This window comes from Limulus polyphemus, unplaced genomic scaffold (assembly GCF_000517525.1).
Source record: "Limulus polyphemus unplaced genomic scaffold, Limulus_polyphemus-2.1.2 Scaffold1086, whole genome shotgun sequence".
In the NCBI taxonomy this organism is placed as follows: domain Eukaryota; kingdom Metazoa; phylum Arthropoda; class Merostomata; order Xiphosura; family Limulidae; genus Limulus; species Limulus polyphemus.
Window position 1 is genome coordinate 50,537 of NW_013666696.1, and position 21,195 is coordinate 71,731.

General features: G+C 34.7%; 2 protein-coding genes across 3 annotated transcripts in view; one reads left to right on the plus strand and one right to left on the minus strand.

The window, feature by feature from the left end:
• The window catches only part of LOC106462061 (single-stranded DNA-binding protein, mitochondrial-like), a 54,554-nt gene extending 41,090 nt beyond the window's left edge, over nucleotides 1-13,464 (minus strand). Inside the window, exon 1 of one of the 2 annotated variants that reach the window (XM_022389189.1) lies at nucleotides 13,446-13,464. The gene's annotated coding sequence lies outside the window, so the exon portion shown is untranslated. Of the gene's footprint in view, nucleotides 1-13,351; nucleotides 13,372-13,445 lie in introns of those variants that run through there. The other variant, XM_022389188.1, reaches the window with a different exon arrangement.
• Nucleotides 1-19,071, plus strand: part of LOC106462059 (zinc transporter 1-like) — a 25,905-nt gene extending 6,834 nt beyond the window's left edge. Inside the window, exons 2-9 of the mRNA XM_022389186.1 lie at nucleotides 621-1,043; nucleotides 4,682-4,904; nucleotides 5,512-5,676; nucleotides 13,654-13,795; nucleotides 14,181-14,224; nucleotides 15,205-15,287; nucleotides 16,161-16,355; nucleotides 18,585-19,071. Of these exons, the coding sequence (XP_022244894.1) occupies nucleotides 867-1,043; nucleotides 4,682-4,904; nucleotides 5,512-5,676; nucleotides 13,654-13,795; nucleotides 14,181-14,224; nucleotides 15,205-15,287; nucleotides 16,161-16,355; nucleotides 18,585-18,833 (1,278 nt within the window). The 5' untranslated portion in view covers nucleotides 621-866 and the 3' untranslated portion in view covers nucleotides 18,834-19,071. The remainder of the gene's footprint in view (nucleotides 1-620; nucleotides 1,044-4,681; nucleotides 4,905-5,511; nucleotides 5,677-13,653; nucleotides 13,796-14,180; nucleotides 14,225-15,204; nucleotides 15,288-16,160; nucleotides 16,356-18,584) is intronic.
• Nucleotides 19,072-21,195: the final 2,124 nt, after the last annotated feature.

Genomic DNA, 21,195 nt, shown 5'->3' on the forward strand with positions numbered 1-21,195 from the left:
CTTCATTACCCATTCAAGCCGTCTCCAGCCATTATTAGTCTCAAAGTGGGTTCCTCGTCATCGAATTCGAAATCGAATTTAACATTATTATGGTATTCTTGAGGGTTGAAAAATAATTAATATTGTTACGTCTCTGGTCATTTGTTAATTTCCCGTAAAAATTCTTTCCGAAGAACTTCAGCGATACAAGTCCTTTCTTAATTAAAACTAGTTTATTATTTTTCGATACAACTTTATAATAAACTTAATTTCCACAGTCACTTTAACTTAAACATACGCTATAATTCACAACGATTCACGCACTTTACTTACGACTTGACTGGATTATCTGTCTTTATATCTCCCTATCTGCAAATTATATCTCCGCTTTATTTGCCGGGCTTATATTCTAAAAAAGAGGGCGCCTAGAAAAGACTAGAGTTACCAGGAAAAAGTCAAGATCCTTCGAGAATCTCATGACGTGTTACCAGCGTCACTTGACTTCCGCTGTCGTAACAATATGCTGATTCAGGTGTACTCAGTACAAGAATGCAACGCAAACAAAAAATAAATACCATATTTCTGTAATGTCCTTTTCTACTAAATTTTCATCATTACATTTTCCTTTCTTTTTTTTTCAGGTTTGTTCCCTGTGAAGCTTTCATCATATTCGTCAAAGGTTTAGTCTGAAATAGGTCTTCATTTGAAAAAAGTTAGTTAATTTCGTTGCAAAACTGAAACAGGAAGTTAAAAATCTTTCCCGCTTTAACAAACAGTAGCAACAACAAAAAATAAAAGACTGTTAGTCTGAACATATTTAGTTGTTGCCCTACCGTGTGAGAAAGCAAATAATACTCGTCCAGTTGTAAAGATTTGTCTACTAAAGAATGGGAAGATACACAGGAAAGAAATGTCGGTTGATAGGAATGCTCTCATTAACAGGCAGTTATTTCCTAGTTGAAATCATTGTAGGCTACTTAACAAATTCGACAGCTTTAATAGCTGATTCTTTTCATATGCTCTCGGACGTCATTGCTCTTGTCATCGCATTCCTGTCAATAAAGGTGAGTCTCGAATATTAAATAAATTAATCGGATAATTAAGGGCTGATCATTCTTCTGTTGTTTTTTTATTTCTACTTTTTAGGTAGGTGGAGCTGAAAACAAAATGGATTCGAACATTCGTCGTTGCTGACCTATTAGTTACTTTAAAGTAATTGAGCTTCAGGGTTTCAGAATCCAGGGAACCTTGATTAAACCTATAATGTGAGGTCATGGGCGGTACAATAGTTCAATGTGAGTCCCACAGTGGGATAACGGTAAGTTTACGGACGTACAATCCGGGATTTGATTCCCAGCAGTGGACACAGCAGGTAGACCAATGTGGCTTTGCCTTTAAAAAATATCAGTGGGCCAGAGCAAACTGTTAGCTCAGTATAGACTTTGGTTAGAATTTCTTTTAGCAAATTTAATCTAAATTACCTTATCTATAGCCACAGTACTGACTCCAGCTAAGCTGGAAAAGTCACTACTATGACTTTATATACAGGACCAAACTTATGGCCCAATATGAGGCCATTAGTCATATATCCTAACAGATCAAACACTCTAACATCACATATAAAGTAGAAATTTAACATATGTTTACAGATTAAGAGAAATGATCATGACAAAGTGATTTCTTTTTTAACTTCTTCTTCTTCAGAAAGCAAAACAGTAAACTTACAGAAGTTGAATACATTATATTAAAGCGAATTTGGAACCTTACCATGTCTGGCCATGCTGCTTTTGTCGAACGTCCTTCTTGAAAATAGCACTGTAACGAAGTTTTCATTGTAAAATTCTCCATCGTAAGGTTGTAATTTCCAAAGAATACCACTTCTACACGCAAGTTTTCCACAAGTCGTCTAATGCGCAATGATGACAGTTTCACACTGCTGTGAAAAGTCTTATAAAACAGACATTCGTAGGTGACTTAACCAATATGTCTTTATATAGAATAGCATATGTGTCCATTTCATTCTGAAACTGATTGGGTGTGTAAAATTTGATCAAGTATCTCGTGGAAGCAACTTGTGTACACGTGATTTATGGTAGGGACTGGTTTCAACATGGTGGGAGAGTAATACTATACACCTTGTAGATTAATGTGAAGTAGGGACTGGTTTCAACATGGTGGGAGAGTAATACTATACACCTTGTAGATTAATGTGAAGTAGGGACTGGTTTCAACACTGGGATCTACATGTTTGTAGCTAAGCACAAAGCTACACAATAGGTTATCTATGCTGTGTCCACCTCAAGAATCTAAACTCGGTTTTAAGCACTACAAACTTTTAGACCTGCTGCTATGCCACTAGGGAATATGTCAAATGCTTCAAGTCGTTTGATAATCATAAAATTATCTCCCTTACTTATTTCTTGTAAATGTCATATAATAATTATATTTAAATACTGTTACTACAGGATAAAATAAATTATATAACTACATTGTTCCTTCGTTTTAAATATTAAAAGATCTTAAGTAATTTACAAATATTTTACTGATTAAAATCAAGAGAATTCAATTATAGATAATATACAACATTATCTAATCTAAAGGCACAGGAATGATCTTTTGGTTGTAAATGTTCATGTGCCACTATTCTTGTGATCTGAACACACTTAAACACTCCAACATGAATACAATAGAGCAACTAAAGATATGTTCATAGAATAAGAAATAATAATCAGTCAAAAAGTAGTAAAATTATTGTTCTCCTTCTTTAGATTAACATTAAACTTTGCGTTGTTGAAAATTATAATTTAAAACAAAATGTAGTGATATCTGAGCAAAACACTTCAAATGTAAGAAACAACCGAGTTAGAATAAAAGGACCAATCATATAAACATGTTATATCTACAAAAACAGCCAACGTTCATAAAATTCCAAATTCTGTATACTGTTATGTCTCTGTTCGTTTGTTAATTTCCCGTAAAAATTCTTTCCGAAGAACTTCAGCGATACAAGTCCTTTCTTAAATAAAACTAGTTTATTCTTTCTCGATACAACTTTGCAATACACAGAATTTCCACAGTCAATACGTTTGCGATCTCGATAAAAAAAACACACACTTTATATTACCGTCACTACCGCTCACTTGACTCAATTATCTGTCTCTATCTCTGCCTATCTGCAATTTTTTTCCAGGCTTATATATATTAAAATAGAGGGCGTCTGGCAAGCACTCGGGCCTTCATGACCCTTCTAGAAACTCATCACGTGTTACCAGGGGCACGTGACTTCCGCTGTCGTAACAATCCCCAAACACTAATGTGCAAAAACAGACAAGTTATATAAAAATGCATAAATAGGTAAATATTTAATGTTAAAATGGCTAAGTTAAATATAACACAGCTGGGACCAACTCGGCAACTAATTTTTCAACAAGAATTAGTGGTAATATGAATTAACTAATACAAAATAAAATGAATATATGATGTTTCAGAAAACAGTGTGAGTCCTATAAGTACAGTGATTTAGTTTTATCAGAGTTAGTCTACAAGACACAGGTGAGAACAAAATACCCTCTCTATATTTAAAGGGGCACAATAGTGGTTACCATTCTAGGTATATAACTTATATTTCATTGGCTACTAAGCAACATCATCTATCATCAGTATACGAACTATAAAAACTAAAATGTAATACAAATATCACTGTGTAAAACTAGTGCAAAGATGGTGACTGACTGAGAGCAAGATTTTAGGCCAAGTCCCAGTTGACAGAATCGTCCATAGTGGTTAAGATTCGTTTGGAAGACGATGATTAACTGAAAGCATGTGATATAATCTGATAATCGCGTTTCAACCTTTTTTTTTCACCTTTTACTGTACTGACGACAGAGGAAAAATGTGGAATGAACACAATGTGGCACTTGACCCATCCCGATCGTGTAAGCTGCTGGAGAAAAAGTTATAGTTTAGGTGATGTTCTGGGGACACGGACAGGATGGGTTCTTTTATTCCTTTAGAAAGTAAATAACATCCAGGGTGTACTTGAACATTGTTGCCTGTTAAATCCACCACACAATAGTGCATTTCCCCTCTGGTTGGCATGGGTTTTACCAAAATAATAATGAAACAATTCACCAGAGTCATAATACCGAAAAGTGATTTAAAAAATGACAGTGACTCTAGTCACATTCCTTAACCAGAATAATCCCCGAACCTCAATCCAACTGAGCATCTTTAAGATGAACGTAAAAATCATCACAGAAATCTTCTGCTGACATAGGTGAACCAATTATAACGATATTCCTCTATGTTTAGCTAGAACAGAGAAATACAATCTTTGGTATTTAGTGGTGTCTACGTCATGCTTAGTTCAGGCTATTACTGGAAGTAAAAGTGGTCTAGCTTTTCATAAGTTCGAGGCCATACTACAGTATAATTCACCTTTGGAATTAAGTCTTAATGCTTCTTGTGTTGTTATTTCTGCAGCTATGTATTGTTCAAAGATGTTTTTAGTCTCCATTACAGTACTAATTCAAGACAAACCTAAACTTGTCACGAGAAAGTAAGTTATAAACGAGTAATGTCAGTTTTATAAAATATAGTTAAAAGTTTGCTTTGATGTATTCCTAACAGACTTTGTGAAAAGTCAGAAAAGGTATGTTTGAGTTTACATGTCCCTAATTTCATCTACTGTTTGGTTTTTCAGATGTCACCCAAAAAGTGGTCGAAGAACACTTTTGGCTGGGCCAGGTCCGAAGTCTTGGGTGCGTTAGTAAATGCTGTTTTTCTTATAGCTCTTTGCTTTTCCATTTTTGTGGAAGCTTTGAAACGTTTCTTTGATCCCGAGGAAATTTATGATCCTGTCTTGATCCTTTACGTGGGGGGTTTCGGGTTACTTGTAAATATTATTGGCTTGTTCCTCTTCCACGGTGAGTTTCATCTGTTTCTTATTGATCATTATAGTTCCTTACTTACTTTGTTTACTTCCTAGTTATTTATTGATCATTATAGTTCCTTACTTACTTTGTTTACTTCCTAGCTACTTATTGATCATTATAGTTCCTTACTTACTTTGTTTACTTCCTAGTTACTTATTGATCATTATAGTTCCTTACTTACTTTGTTTACTTCCTAGCTACTTATTGATCATTATAGTTCCTTACTTACTTTGTTTACTTCCTAGTTACTTATTGATCATTATAGTTCCTTACTCACTTTGTTTACTTCCTAGTTACTTACTGATCATTATAGTTCCTTACTTACTTTGTTTACTTCCTAGTTATCTTCCAGTAGTCTAAAATTAATTCAAATACAGATACAGAGCATTAAAATATTAAAGAATTAACCATCAATTAAACAATTTTGATGTATAATTTAATATATTTTGTAAACAGATAGTAAGACTACTCCGTTTTCAAGAATATCCAGAATAAGATGACACAGTTACTTTGCTTATAATATACACAATTAAAATAGATCTGGATTGTCCAAGGGTGCACTTGTTTAACCTGACATTTTTCTTTCTAACATCATAAGAGCACGGTCATAGTCACGGTGGCCATCATCATGATGGAAAGTCCACCAAATCCTCTAGTGTAGAGCAACTAAAAGAAAACGACACACAAAAAAACGAAGCTATTTTCAGCATAGATATGAATACACCTGCTGTAGATGGAGCTCAGAAACCTAAGAAAAAATTGGGTAAATACTTGATCTATGTATATTTTGCTTCGGATAGTTTTAATCTTCACCATTACTTAAGTTTGAGAAAATGTGTAAAATATATTTATATTGTACAAGATAATGTTTTACTTACCAGTTACAAACTTATTTATATAATATGTTAGTTTTTCAATCATCTGATATTTTGTTATTAAGCACAAGTTAACAAGCTGTGCTATGTTTCGAAACCCGGTATTTACCGCAAGTTTTCCAGTTGTCATCATTCTTGTAAAAAAAAAGAAGTTGTCACCATACTATAGTGTCTGATACGAGTTACTATTTACAAATATTAAATCTATAATTGTATGGTACTTAAGTTACTTTACCTAAACACTTGGCCCAGCATGGCCAGGTGGATAAGGCGCTCGACTCGCAATCTGCTGGTTGCGGGTTCGAATCCCCGTAACACCAAACATGCTCGCCCTTTCAGCCGTGGGGCGTTATAATGTGACGGTCAATCCCACTATTCGTTGGTAAAAGAGTAGCCCAAGAGTTACCGGTGGGTGGTGATGACTAGCTGCCTTCCCTCTAGTCTTACACTGCTAAATTAGGGACGGCTAGCGCAGATAGCCCTCGTGTAGCTTTGCGCGAAATTCAAAAACAAACAAACCTGAACACTTACATTATTTTTATCATCTTAAGTCACTCCAATGAAATATATAATACAATGGAAACCAGATGTTATCGTGTGGAGTTTAAAAGATATTAAGATAACCTAAATTTAAGGGAAGTGTGAAATTTCACACAGACACAAAACTAACGGACTTCAACGTTATAATTTACACTAAAGTGCAATGCTTACGTCACCAAACGGGTTGCTAGTAGTAAATAATATTTCATTAAGACCCTATAAATTGAATTTATAAGAAAAATTTTTGTTTCCATTATATATGTGTGTGTGCTGGTTAAACGTCCGAGAAGTGCATGGAGTGCAAATCGATCAGCTCGTTATAGATATTTTTTGTGTACTTTGTGATTACTTAGGCACCTTCAGCAACAGTTCTTCGCTAGTTTTAGATACTGCAAGTAACACATGAATATATTTTGTGATAATTAACCACATCACTACTTTAAATTAAAGCGTATTGTTGAGGTTGAGTGCACAGTTTTCAATACAGAAAGTTCCGTCGTAAGGTTGTCACGTCCAAAGCACACCACACCTCTCTGAATACTAAATAATGGTGTATAAAGACGATCGGTTCCCAGCACTGAAATCCATAGGTGCTGCTTTTGGTGACTTAGCTGGAATGTCTCAGTAAAGAATAGTATGAATACCCCTTTATTCTTCAACTTCTTGACGTATACGACGGTTGAAAGAATAATATGTTGTGGAAGAAATTTGTGTAGTTTTGCCATTGATCTTTGGGGTCGTGGATTCTCACCTGTTACAAGACGCCACACTCTGTTTCAGTAGAACTTTAGGCAAAGTAGGTTTGAGAACTCTAATGGACTACAACGGCCTGTTGATAGCTAAAACGTCGTCTCCTTTTATTTCAACGGGCAGGTGTAGTCCATTAAAGATTTCAAACCTACTATGCCACACTTTGCTTATCACGACTGGGGTACGACTTATTTCAAGTCTCTTTGAGGATGTTCCTTGTACCCCAAGATGATCCCTATTCCTTTGTTTTCCATTAAGTACAAGCTATATCCCTGTCTTGGAAATTTCTAACTCCTCGATCTGAAGACACCTTCGCGATCTGAGTGTGAGAATATTTTGTGTCGGAGAGGGTTGTTACATATCCTTCCCACTCTGTGTATATTTTTTATAACAGATAATTTATTTAAGTTTATTTATACGTGATTCATTTAATGATACATTTTCAGTTCGACTTCCCCTTAGCGCCATAAAGAGTCAGTTAGCGGTATAACATTTCATACGCATCATATTCCTCACGTGAACATTATGTATAGCACAGAGATCGTAATTATCGTGTATTTGACGAACATGCCCCCCAGTGTCACAGCGGGATGTCTGCGGACTTACAACGCTAAAAACCTAGTTTCGATACCCGTGGTGGGCAAAGCACTGATAGCCCATTTTGCAGCCTTGTGCTTAACTACAAATAAATTGACAAAAATTTTAGAGGTTATACCCTCCCCTCTCTCCAAAAACAAGAGAAAAATATACATAGCTCGCATCGAGACGGTGTTTATATTATGGGGAAAAATTAAGATCGTAGTTTCTAGAAACGTGTAAAATTTTTGTTTAATATAACTTCATTCATTAGAAAATAGAGATTTGGTTACCCCGATGATTTAAATTAACAAGTAATAGATGATTTATTCACAAATTAAATGGCAATCTGTTTTTCAATTTTTTCCTTACAAGTGTTGATGCTTCATGGTGCCGCCCCCCAGTGGCACAGCGATACGTCCACGGACTTACAACGCTAAAATCCTGGTTTCGATACCCGTGGTGGTCAGGGAACAGATAGCCCATTGTGTAGCTTTGTGCTTAATTACAAACAAACAAACAATTCATGGTGCCTGTTTAAGAAGAGGAAAACAAGCGCTTTTCGTCCGCATTTTACAAATATACTTAGTTGAGTATCAAAGCATTCCTTAAGACATTCAGTAATTATTACCATGCGAAAAAAACAAGATATGCCATTAAAATGTTTCGTTGTTTATCAAAATCTGTTCTACACATTATTACTTCTTTTCTCATACAGGTTTTTTTTTATTTTCAATTTTGAATATTTTGCTGTAATAGTCTATTTCAATTCATTTAACTACTAACTAAACATATTAAATCTATGAATGGCTTTATATTCCGATATGTTGCTTATTTTGGTACCTACGTACTTGACCAAAGTTTACACGTAATCAAGATATTTGTATGATATCCATGTACATATGAGCATACGTACTAGCCTATCACAGATATATAGATAAGAAATTGGGTCACAAAACATGAGTACAAACTTGTAAGTACAAAAATTATTGCTTTCGTTACGTAACCTAAGTTAGTGGGCACGTGGTCGGCACGTATGTTGAATTATACCAATGTTTGTTACATTGTTAGTTGTTATCTTCATCCCTTTACCCAAGTCCGAAACTTAACACTATGACATTCGGGCATATGATGGGTTTCCTACATTCTATAGTAACAAAGAATTATTCTAATTTATTGATTATCCATTTTCTGCACGTGGTTCAAGGTGTCTAATATTATATTATTTTAGCCACCTCAGCCCTTTGTTCTTTTCTTGGATGACGGCTTCTGCCCACAAGGATATTTCAGAGTATTTTGGGCCTGGATTAAAATAAGTTAAAATTGGAATATCCTTTGCTGGCCGAACTGTGACGTCAACTGAAACTGATACCTGGCCAATGCTCTCAAGGAACAAAGGTTACTAGGTGATGCAGTCCACTGGACGAAGAAAGTAAGCTGATGTTTGAAATACAGACACATTTTCTTTGATTTGTTCTACTTGTTTATAGTTCGGTAGTGATTCATCATGAGAGACGAAAGGCTGGCGAGCTAGTCACTGATCGAGTAGATGCGACTGTCAACTTGTCTGTGTGATCGTCTCTCATGATGAATCACTACCGAACTATAGAAATTAGTGTGTATATCAGGCTGGCGAGCTAGTCACTGATCCAGTAGATGCGACTGTCAACTTGTCTGTGTAGATATACACACTAATTTCTATAGTTCGGTAGGGATTCATCATGAGAGACGAAAGGTGGCGAGCTAGTCACTGATCCAGTAGATGCGACTGTCAACTTGTCTGTGTAGATATACACACTAATCTCTATGTTGTGTCTAAATAAAAATTGTCCTGACTGTCATTTAAATATGTCCAATCTCTTTATTTCTCACGCAACTTAAAACTCAGTCAACTTATCAACTACAGAACACGCCTCTTTTTGATTGATCTGCTACTAATTGCGGGTCTGATACTTGTTGGAAAATCGGTTTTGTGAATATATTACAACACCCATCCAAAACTTTTTAAGATAGAAAGAAAGCATGCTTATAGCGTTACTTATTTCTTCACAAAGTAATAATAAATATATGTATTATCGGAACTGTGTAAGACACACTCTTCAATCTTAGCGGTCCTGATGGTTAGGGTTCTAGGCTCGCAAACTGCTGGTCGTGATTTCGAAACCGGCACCAGATATGTTCAACTTTTCATTCGTAGGGTTATAATAATGTGACGGTCAATCCCTCTATTCGTTGGTAAAGAGTAATCCAACAGCTGGCGGGGGTTTGTTTGTTTGTTTGTAATTATGCACAAAGCTACACAAGGGCTATCTGTGCTCTGCCCACCACGGGTATCGAAACCCGGTTTCTAGCGTTGTAAGTCCGCAGACATACCGCTGTGCCACTGGGGGGCGCAGGCGGGGGTGCTGCTTTTAGTCGGCAGTTCAAAGTAAGAGACAGTAGCAGATAGAAACATTTATTGGCTCAGACACTTGCTCAGCTAGGCTACAAAAATGGATTAAGTCTTTTGTAGCTATTCTGAGAAATTATAAGTTAAAGTATCTTTAGTTTCATTAGTCGCCTCACTAATTTGTGGCGCTGGTGTGCATTTGTTAATATTTTCTCAATTTTCAATACAAAATGCACAGAGACTAGAAACTTACACGAGTTATTTTTAGTATTAGGTTTGTTTGTTTGTTTTTAATTATGCACAAAGCTACTCAAGGGCTATCTGTGCTCTGCCCAACACGGGTATCGAAACCCGGTTTCTAGCGTTGTAAGTACGCAGACATACCGCTGTGCCACTTGGGGGGGCTTTAGTATTAGGATTGATAAAACTTTAGAATTATTTGTTTGTGGTAAAGTTACTGAAGATAAATTTATTGAATATTTATTTCTATGATAAATTTTGAACTTATAAAGGAATTGAGCCATTGCTGTAAACTGTACTTTTTCGAAGCCCCTTTCCTGGTATTGCTCTTATAAATCTACTATACTCATCAGACGACTACATTTTATAAAACTACAAGTAGATACTTGCTTATCCTACATAATTAATCTCAGACCTCAGATTGTAAATGGGTAAGCTCTTTTTCATTCGGAGGCTTGCTCATTCACAAGCTGAAGTCTGAGATTAGTTGTGTAAAATCTTCTGCATTGCTCAGCAGAGTAAATGCAGGATCAAGCTTCACTTTGAGTAATTTTGCTAACTTGGTTGATTCTGTGCAGAATATCATACCAGACAAGCAGAAATATCAAAAACGTGAAACTTGTTATCTCATTGATTCATTTTTAGTCTTTAGATTTCTGACTTCTTCGGACACTGCTACCAAAGCATTATAAAGACTTTCAAATTGATACCTCAGAGTCTTTCTATTTGGCATTCCTAGTGCTGTCTGTAATATCACTGACATTTTGCTTGAATATTCCCAATGCTGGATTGAAGCTGAAATCAACACATGCATGCAGTGTTATCCAGAAGATTGGGTTGCTTGCTGAGTTAATCCCATATTTGTTGGGGTGGTATTCCATAGAGAATCTTACAAGTAATCTCGCCAGAATAATATTCAACATGCTGTTCAGTTAATTTCTGGGTGTCTTCCTCTTCTTCGTTTATGACCTCTTGTTATTTATTTGCTCCAGAAACTGCCGCTGTTGCTCCTGCATTGTTATGGTCGAATGATGAAATCTCTTCTGAATTCATTACATCTGTTTGCAAAGCTGAGACATTGCTGAACTTAAAATGAATGATATACAAATATAAATTAGTACCATGTATTCTAAATATTGTTGTTCTTCACTTCATTACTTTATTTGAGGTGTCCAATTAAATATGGATGCTTATTTGTTTGTTTAGTTGTTAAGCACATACCTCCTACACAATGGGCTACTTGTGTTCTACTCATCGAGGGGACCAAAATTCGAATTAAAATGTATTTAAATAAATTATTTGTCGTTTCTATATTTATAGGACACTAAGCTCCCAAAACGCTAAAAATTTCAAGAGGGAGTTCCAAGACATGTACCATACTTTTTTTCAGCCTTCCATCCGTGGCTTTTAGGGATTTAGAAAGGGAAGTGGAAATGGTGTTCAAAATAAAATTTGTCTTTCTATATTACTTTACAGGAATTGACCCTTGATCAGAAAAAGAGAACTACGGTTGTCAGACTTCAGTTTTGATCATAGTGGGCGTTGTTTATATGCATTTTTTGTTCGTTGAATTTCGTACAAAGCAACTCGATAGCTATCTGTATTAGCTATTTCTAAATTAGAAGTGTACACTAAAAGCAGACATCCCGAAAAGAAAGTGTCAATATTTTGGACACATTATCAAAACAAATAAGATTTAAAAAAAAACTTTGATAGCGGGCAAGGTGGAAGGCTGTAGAACGAGAGGTCTACCAAAGAAGTGCCATTAGGCCTCGTATAATGGTGAAGTGAATCTAATATTTATAGGGTCTTGAGTTCGTATTACTTCACAATCATTAAACAGTTGGTTCGCTGTATAATATTGAATAATGAATTGGACGAAATGTCATAACATTATTCACATATCTAAATTAACTTAGGTTACTATATTGTGAAGTAAAACAAACTCAAAACCCCAAATATATATACTTCACCATTATAAGTAGCCTAATGATATTTATTTGGTTTGCTGACCCAAGCTGTGCAGATTAGCCTTTGAATAGGCGAAACTGCAGTCCACAGCAGAGAGTACGGCCAATCAAATAATGCATTAAGTCTCTACGTCACAGATCTCTTTTCAGTCTTACCTCTGATGGAAAATAAAAAAGATTTTAACATATTTATGCAAAAATTACTTTTATCAAAAATTTTAACATAACAAATACAACTTGTAAATCACATGATCTAAGCAACGGTGCCAAACAATTTTTTTTGGATAGTCTATGTGGACGGTGAATAAGATTGGGTAAAGGGATAAAAATCTTTTTATTGAATATTACTGTCTGAATAAATTGAAAATAATGTCTATAAAAAATTCTTACCTGTAGTGAGCGTAAATAATCCTGCAAGGGTCCTTGCAACACCTAAAGATCTGCTCAACGCCAACGATGAGGTTCGGAATAATATTATATTGTTAGCATTATAAATGATAAGGTACTAAGTCTAGCTTTTCATCGGGTGTACCAGTACTATCACTGAGCAAAGTTGATAGATATGACAGTTTCATGGCAAGGTGGTTAGGGCGCTCGACTCGCAATCCCACCAAACATGCTCGCCCTTTCAGCCGTGGGAACGTTAAATGTGACGGTCAATCCCACTATTCGTTGGTAAAAGAGCAGCCCAAGAGTTGGCGGTTGGTAGTGCTGACTAGCGGCCTTCCCTTTAGTCTTACACTGCTAAATTAGGGACGGCTAACGCAAATAGCCCTCGTGTAGCTTTGCGCGAAATTTATAAAAAACAAACAAACAGTTTCATTGGGTAGTTACGAAACTGAAACTTCCTATCGATGAAACGAAATTACTTTATATAAGCATAGAAATTTAGCAGTATCATAATAAACTAACCTTACATTTCTTACCTTTTAAGACAGTTGTAGACAGATGATACGAAAATACCTTATATAAACATAGAATTTAACGGCTTTATAATAAACTAACCTTTATTTACTATCTTTCAAGACAGTTGTAGACAGATGATAGGAAAATACTTTATATAAACACAGAATTTAACGGCTTTATAATAAAACTAACCTTTATTTCCTATCTTTCTAGACAGTTGTAGCCAGATGATACGAAAATACCTTATATAAACACAGAAATTCAACGGCTTTATGATAAAACTAACCTTTATTTCCTATCTTTCTAGACAGTTGTAGCCAGATAATAGTAAAATTCCTTACATAAACACAGAAATTCAACGGCTTTATGATAAAACTAACCTTTATTTCCTATCTTTCTAGACAGTTGTAGCCAGATAATAGTAAAATTCCTTACATAAACACAGAATTCAACGGCTTTATGATAAAACTAACATGTATTTCCTATCTTTCTAGACAGTAGTACCCAAATGAACATGAAAGGAGTTTTTCTTCACGTGTTGACTGACGCTCTTGGATCTGTGATCGTTATCATCAGCGCCTTGATCATTTGGCTGACATCCTGGGAATATCGATTTTATGTTGACCCAGCATTAAGGTAACGGATTACAAAGTTAATACTTTTCCTTGCGTAATTTTAACCCTAAACAATCACACATCGTTAACTTCATTTGCAAATTACGAAATAACTTTATTTTTGAACGCTTCATCCCAGCATTTACTCAGGAATATATGGGTTTTTCCTCCCCCTCAATTAACGCTTAGTTTTCAAACTAATTTCCTGTGGAAGTAATTTCAAATTAACTGATATTTTTAGCGCATGTGTACCACATATTTGTTATTTGATTTCTTGGTTACGTTTTTAATCTCTCTTAAAATAATAATGAATAATAAAATATAACTTGGAAAGTATTCGTCTTTTTTATATAATTTTCTTACAGTGTCTAAATGATAAAATTTTTTACTTTGGTCTTGTATTTTAGCGTTATTATGGTATGCCTCATCATGGCGTCAACGTGTCCTTTGTGTGAGTATTAAAATCAATGATTTTGTTTATTATTACATTGTCTACACTTCACTTTGACAGCATTCCTACAAAATGTTGATGTAATCTACGTATTACATAAGACATGTTACTCTCGTAAACCGTGAACATTTTTTTTCCGTTTTAAATTGTCTAATTAATCAGAATATATCAACATTATATAGAGTGATATTATTTTTCCATTTACTCATGATAATAATAGATTTTAAATTATAGCCACAGCTAACGTGATTCAACAAATAATCTGTTGTTCAGGTAACAGTCTAACTTGATGAATGATATTATTTTGATCAACTAACATACAAGAAGTAGAAACACGAACAGAGGCTTATAAATGAACAAGAATTATTATGTTTCTTTGAGGCTTAATATGGTTTTAATGAGAATGAAGTAAATAACTTCTCTCTACTGATAGCTATTAGATGGGTTCATATTGTAACACGGGTAAAAATATCAAACATTGTAATGTTGATAAGGGTTAACAATCATATATTTTAGAAGGTATTGTTAAGTGCTCGTCAAATATATATACAGTCTTTTTAACAGGAAAGAAACCTGTCTTTGTAAAGAGTTCATGTCCGAGAATGACTAATGCACGATTAAATGAAATAACAACGTTAACTTCCCAATGCAGTGAATGTTGATACATAATGTGCTACGATAAAAGAAAGATTATCTCAAAATATGAAATATTCAGTATATTTCTTAAGATGATAAAACTTTAATTATAATAAGTGTAATGTTTTTCTTGTGGTTTCATCAGAGAAATATATCTTGAAAAAGTTCAATTCCTTTTTATATTTTTGCTTTATGAACGTAAAGTGTTTAAAACTTTCTTTTGTGTGTGAATGTGCGTGTAATATTATTTATGTTGTGTGTGAATGCACGTGTATCTTTTTTTTTCTGCTGGCTTTGAACAACTGCGGAAGTTACTTTATAATTGTCCACTTTTGTTACGTCAGTGGCAGATTCCGCCAGGATTTTATTGCAGACAGTTCCAACGCACATTGAAGTAAATAACTTAGAAAAGAAACTACTTCAAAAGGTAAGTTGTAGTCCTATTTCGTGAACTTGGATGAAACACCATCTCTAAAGTGAATTTTTTAATGACACGAACGAGTTTTATTTGATTGATAGTTGGTTGTTCTGCTTCTATTTTTTATTTATTTTTTGTCACATTAAGCTATAAACATTGTTACCATTACCCTTGATATTCATGAGATTTTTAAAGCACCCATGTAAAAAAATCTAAGTGAAATCGTAAATTCTATTTAAGAGTCTGGCCCAAATGCAAGATCTTTTAGTTTGTTACCCAAAATCTGAAATCCATAACGTTAGGATTCATACTTAAATAATGAAGTAGCAGGATTCTAGCTTTGTAAGTCCGCAGACATACCACTGGGGGGCAAGTAGCAGAATGCAAGTTGTGCTAGTACGTCGAGCAAGATGACGTAACTGCCGATACATCAAGTAAACAACTAAGTAGTTAATGCGACAAAATAGTGCTAGGAAGAATGGTGTATTATAGCAGACACATATGTGTAAGAAATCTGTCACCATAGTTGATTTATAGAGAAAACAGATATTGGTCATAATATATTGCTGCTATTAAAATAAATCACTTCGATCATATTGTTACAGGCAACTGGTTTATTCTTGAAAAGCTTAATAGTTATACCGATTTCCCAAAAGGCGACACTGAACGTTAATAACTCACTAATAATGTAACATGTAAATGTCTGGAAAAGTTAAAACGCGGGAATGTTAAACCAGTAGTGAAAAAATAATCTTAACTAAACATCAATTTTAAAATGTTCATGTTCAAGTAACTGAAGAAAACATCTTTGATTATACATGTAATGTTGATATATGGAAGGCAGAGGACCATTATGAAAAATGTTGTTTTTTTACTTCTCAGGTCGATGGGGTGCTAGCTGTTCACGAGTTCCACATCTGGCAGCTGACTGGAGAGCGAATCATTGCTTCGGCCCACATTTTATGTCGTGATGTGCATCAGTACATGGAAACTGCTGAGAAAGTGAAAGAATTTTTTCATGAACAAGGGATTCATTCAACAACGATTCAGGCTGAATACATTGAGTCAGAATACGTTGTAAGATGTATTTATTGTCGTAATTTTTCCGATTTTTTACGATCATTTTTTGCATATACATATATTTGCTGGAGTACCCGTCTCCTGGATGGAAGTTATGTAAATTCATGATTAATGAAATGTTACCTTAGAACATGAAAATATGTTTCCCTTATATGTAATTGTAAAAAACGCCCACAAAAACTGAAAACACAAAATGTGAAACCGCAACTTTGGACGTATCTCCACATGGATCAAAAAACATTTCATGCCAAATCTGGTGAAGATCCATCAACAGTGAGCAAAGTAGTGATAAAAAACGCCCATGAAAACCGCCAAACTGAATTTTTTATGTATCTGCCCATGGACCCAGTGAACCTCCATTCCAGATTTGGTGAAGATCCATCCACAGGAGCTGAGGTAGTGGTAAAAAACATAAAAACGCCCATAAAATCCAAAAAACTCAAAATTGAATATTTGTATGCATCTCAACATGGGTCTAATGATCCTCGATACCAAATTTGGTGAAGACCCATTAACAATGGGAAAAATAGTGGTAAAAAACGCAAAAACGCCAATAAAAACCACAAAAAAGTTCAGGAGTCGGCAACCCTTCAAAGAAAAAAAGTTATTTTTTGTTTTTATCTAAGACATTTCGAGAGCCGCAATACGGCCTAACAGTCTAATCTAAAAACTAAAAGGTTCCCGATAGGACAGCGGTAAGTCTTTGGACTTACAATGCTAAAATCAGGGGTTCGATTCCCCTCGGTGGACACAGCAGGTAACCCGAGAGCAGTACAAATATTCTTAAAAAGCCGCAGATTGCCGACCCCTGCCCTAGTTTATTATCTTGTTAACACCAACAGTAGACATACTCAAATTCATTGCAACTAGTTTTACAGATGAGGGCGTTGTTCTGAGTTAGCTTAGGTTGTGGTCTCGACACTTGTTACTGTCCTAAAACCTCCTGGGCGAGTTTAACGTTTCATTAAGGGAACACTGAATAATTTTTTCTTCAAAATGTTGTATCTTTTGTCTCTACATCATTGAACAATCTTGTTGTACAAACATCCTCCGTCAGAAAGGTCTGTGGTGAAATATTCGAAAAAGGACAAACATTCTTTGTACATATATTGTTTGTATAATATCATTATTTTTTTAAACAACATTTACTTAGATTTAATTTTCAGAAGAAAAATTAATAAGCATTTACAGTTATATGACAGTCATTCAGCTAGTCGTTATGATGAAGTGCAATTAACCCATTGTAGTTATGATCTATGAGTCAATACCAATCAGCTATTTTTCGTTTTGTTTGTTTGTTGTTAAGCGCAATACTACACAATGGGTTATTTGTATCGGGCCCATCACAAGTATCGAAACCCGGTTTTTAGCATTGCGGGCCCCCAGACCTTCCGCTGAGCCACTGGGGACGGGGGGGGGGAGGCTTCCACTTGAACCTGATAACAATATTATCTATAATTGATTGCAGCTGTCTATTTAACTCAAGTAAAAGTTCTACATGATTGCTTACTTTACTGTATAGACTTATTATTACTTTTATAATAAGAATTTGAAATGGAAAAGCTTAAACATACTTCCTTTCCTTTTCGGCCCGGCATGGCCAGGTGGTTAGGGTGCTCGACTCGCAATCTGCGGGTTTGAATCCCCGTCCCACCAAACATGCTCGCCCTTTCAGCCGTGGGGGCGTTATAATGTTGCGGTCAATCCCACTATTCGTTGGTAAAAGAGTAGCCCAAGAGTTGGCAGTGGGTGGTGATAACTAGCTGCCGTCCCTCTAGTCTTACACTGCTAAATTAGGGACGGCTAGCGCAGATAGCCCTCGTGTAGCTTTACGCGAAATCCGTAACAAACAAACAATTCTTTCCTTTTAAATTGTCCCTCAGTGGCTCAGCGATAAGTCAAGACTTATGACACAAAAATCTGGGTTCATTACCCGTGGTGGGGACAACAGAGGTATCCCGTGATGTAGTTTCGAGTTTTAATTTGTTACAGTAAATATAAGTTATTTTATATCTTATCTCAGTAGTCAGTTCGGATTTTTTTTAATTAACTTCTCATTATTAAAGTTATTGAACTTTAAAAAGTAAAGTTCAGTACTTTTTTACATTGAACTAATCGATATAAACGAATGTATGTTTGTTTTTTACAAGGAATGACTCAAACTAACTTTTTACTCTTTCAACAAACATTAATTTTTTACTCGCACCATTTTGTTTCCTTCTACAGCATCAAGATTGTGTATTAGATTGTCCCACGGAGAATAATTGCAAGCCACAAACATGCTGTGGGCCTCGAAATTTGAAAGAAAAGAACGCCACATCAAATAAATCAGACACAACCAACTTAATAACGCCACCTATATCTTATAATCAACAGATAAGTGACATCTCCACTGCCGAAGGAAATGGTCCATATGATACAGCGTTGATGGTTGGTTGTTATGGGAACTTCAAGAAAATAACTGATGCTGAGTGAAATCAATGTTAGTTTGTGAAGACGGAACCAAGTGTAGTAACGTTATGGAACACTTCATGCTACAAAGTAAATCCGTGTATACAGAGACTGAATAATAGTTTAATTATTTTCACTAAGTCTGTTAAAACAGCGAAATATTTATTATCAAGTGAATAGTTACAAACTAATATATATATAACAGATATCTTGTGTTTTGGGATGTAGGTAGAGCGTATTATAAAATTGGTTCATATTTCGATGTATTGTTGAATAATGTTTTTTCTGTCAAATGTATGTTTAACATTAATGGTCTCTACATCACAAATTCTCTTTTTAACCTTATCTTTGGTGAGAAAGAAAAGAAATATATAACATATGAAGGTATATTTGCTTCATTGATTCAATATTATTGGCCCCCAGTGGCACAGCGGCATGTCTGCGGACTTACAACGCTGGAAACCAGGTTTTGATACCCGTGGTGGGCAGAGCACAGATAGCCCTTTGTGTAGCTTTGTGCTTAACTTCAAATAAACAAACAATATTATTGGCATTATGAAATACAAAACTGAGGTCCGATTAGGTTGTGTCTATAGTTTAGACGTTTCGGCAGTAAAGTTAAAAAAAACAACACAAAAAACTTTACTCTCTAGATAATAAAACTTTTTTTAAAAATTTAACCAACGTTTCACCATTGTAGCTTCATCCTAACTTTATTGTCATGATGTGTACGATTATTTACGTTGATGTAAAGTTTTTATGGTAGAAATATTCTGTATTTGGAGAAATGTACATTAAAAATTGATAACAAATCTGAATTTTCAACTTGAACGGCACCTCATGTGCTAACCCTCTGCATCAGAGATCCCTAGTATTCAATTATAGTCGCCATTAATTTTGAATTACTAACAGCCAGAAGCACCAGCCGCCATAAGGACTTTCTCTACCTTTTGAATCAAATTATGGATAGAATATCAGGTTATGACACACTTTCACGACACGATCACCACCGAAAGCGTGGATCATGCTTAGTGACAACACGTTTCAACTTTTGACATGATAGCCACTTTGCTACACTCATCACAAGTTGATTAGGTAAGATGTAATATGTTTAGGATCATTTTAATTTTTATTACATTGTGTGTAACATGCCTAGATTAAAAAATGCATTTATATTTTAGAATACATATCATATAGTGTTAATGTGAATATGTCAGGTCTATATATGTATATATAAATATATAGGTTTGGCAGATTCTTTACAGTAGGTGTCAGTGATTTGTTAGTGATAAATTTCAACAATAAACAAACAGTCCACTTGTTTCAGAAAAATATATTACAACAAGTCAAACGTATTATTTCCCCGCTGATTTCTCCAAGCCCGTTCCATTGGATGTGGTTTCGCTAGATAGTAGATAGGGACAGTGGGAATCTCGTTATATTGTTGGTTATCACAGTTGTATTCAGAGCCTTAAATAATTGTCTCTTTTCGTCGAACGTCCACACCGGTTTGTTCACTTACTTTAGAACACAGCTGACAAGACGAATTATTATTCTCTACTCTGATATTACAATATAATCTGTACAATACAATCTATGACAATTCACTTTAAAAATTGCCACTATACGCTCTTTATTGCTAAACTCATAATCACGCAGTCTAGATTACTCTATCTATCAATATAACTATATAAATAACTTTATCGTCATGTATACATACATATATATATATATATATATATGTATATATATACACACACACGACAGAAGTCTCGAACATTCTACACACTACTAGACATTATGATGATGCAACAATACTCAATTAAAACGAGAAAAATTAGTCAAATCACAACAACTAAAGTACACAACTGTGTGTATAATTCATACATAGTTACGTAAACAAACCTACGATAAACTGTCGCTTTTAAAGATAACTAAATTTAACACTCATACTATGCTTAAACCATTTAATTTACAATAATCGCATTAATTTAAAAATTTATAGATCTAACAGAATATAACTTACAGGGTTTTGTAGAATTCTTTTTTTCCCACAATGTAACCAGTTTCCATGATATTTTGAATTTTTCTACATTTCGGATAACTCGTGAAGTGAGAAAGTTGTAATTCCTCATCGGTGTCTAGGTGAACTTCAAACAAGGTTATAAACAAAATGAAAAATGTTTTAACATGATAATAATTTCAAGTGTTTCCCATTATCCTAGACACATGAAATAAAATATCAACTGTATCATTTGTTTAATAATTTGCCAAAACCCAATGCAGTATACTCGTAATTTCTTATAGTAAATGTTAACCTTATTAATATCACATGTTCACAATACTTCCATCATAGAAGTCCCTAACTTTATCAATACTTTGTAAT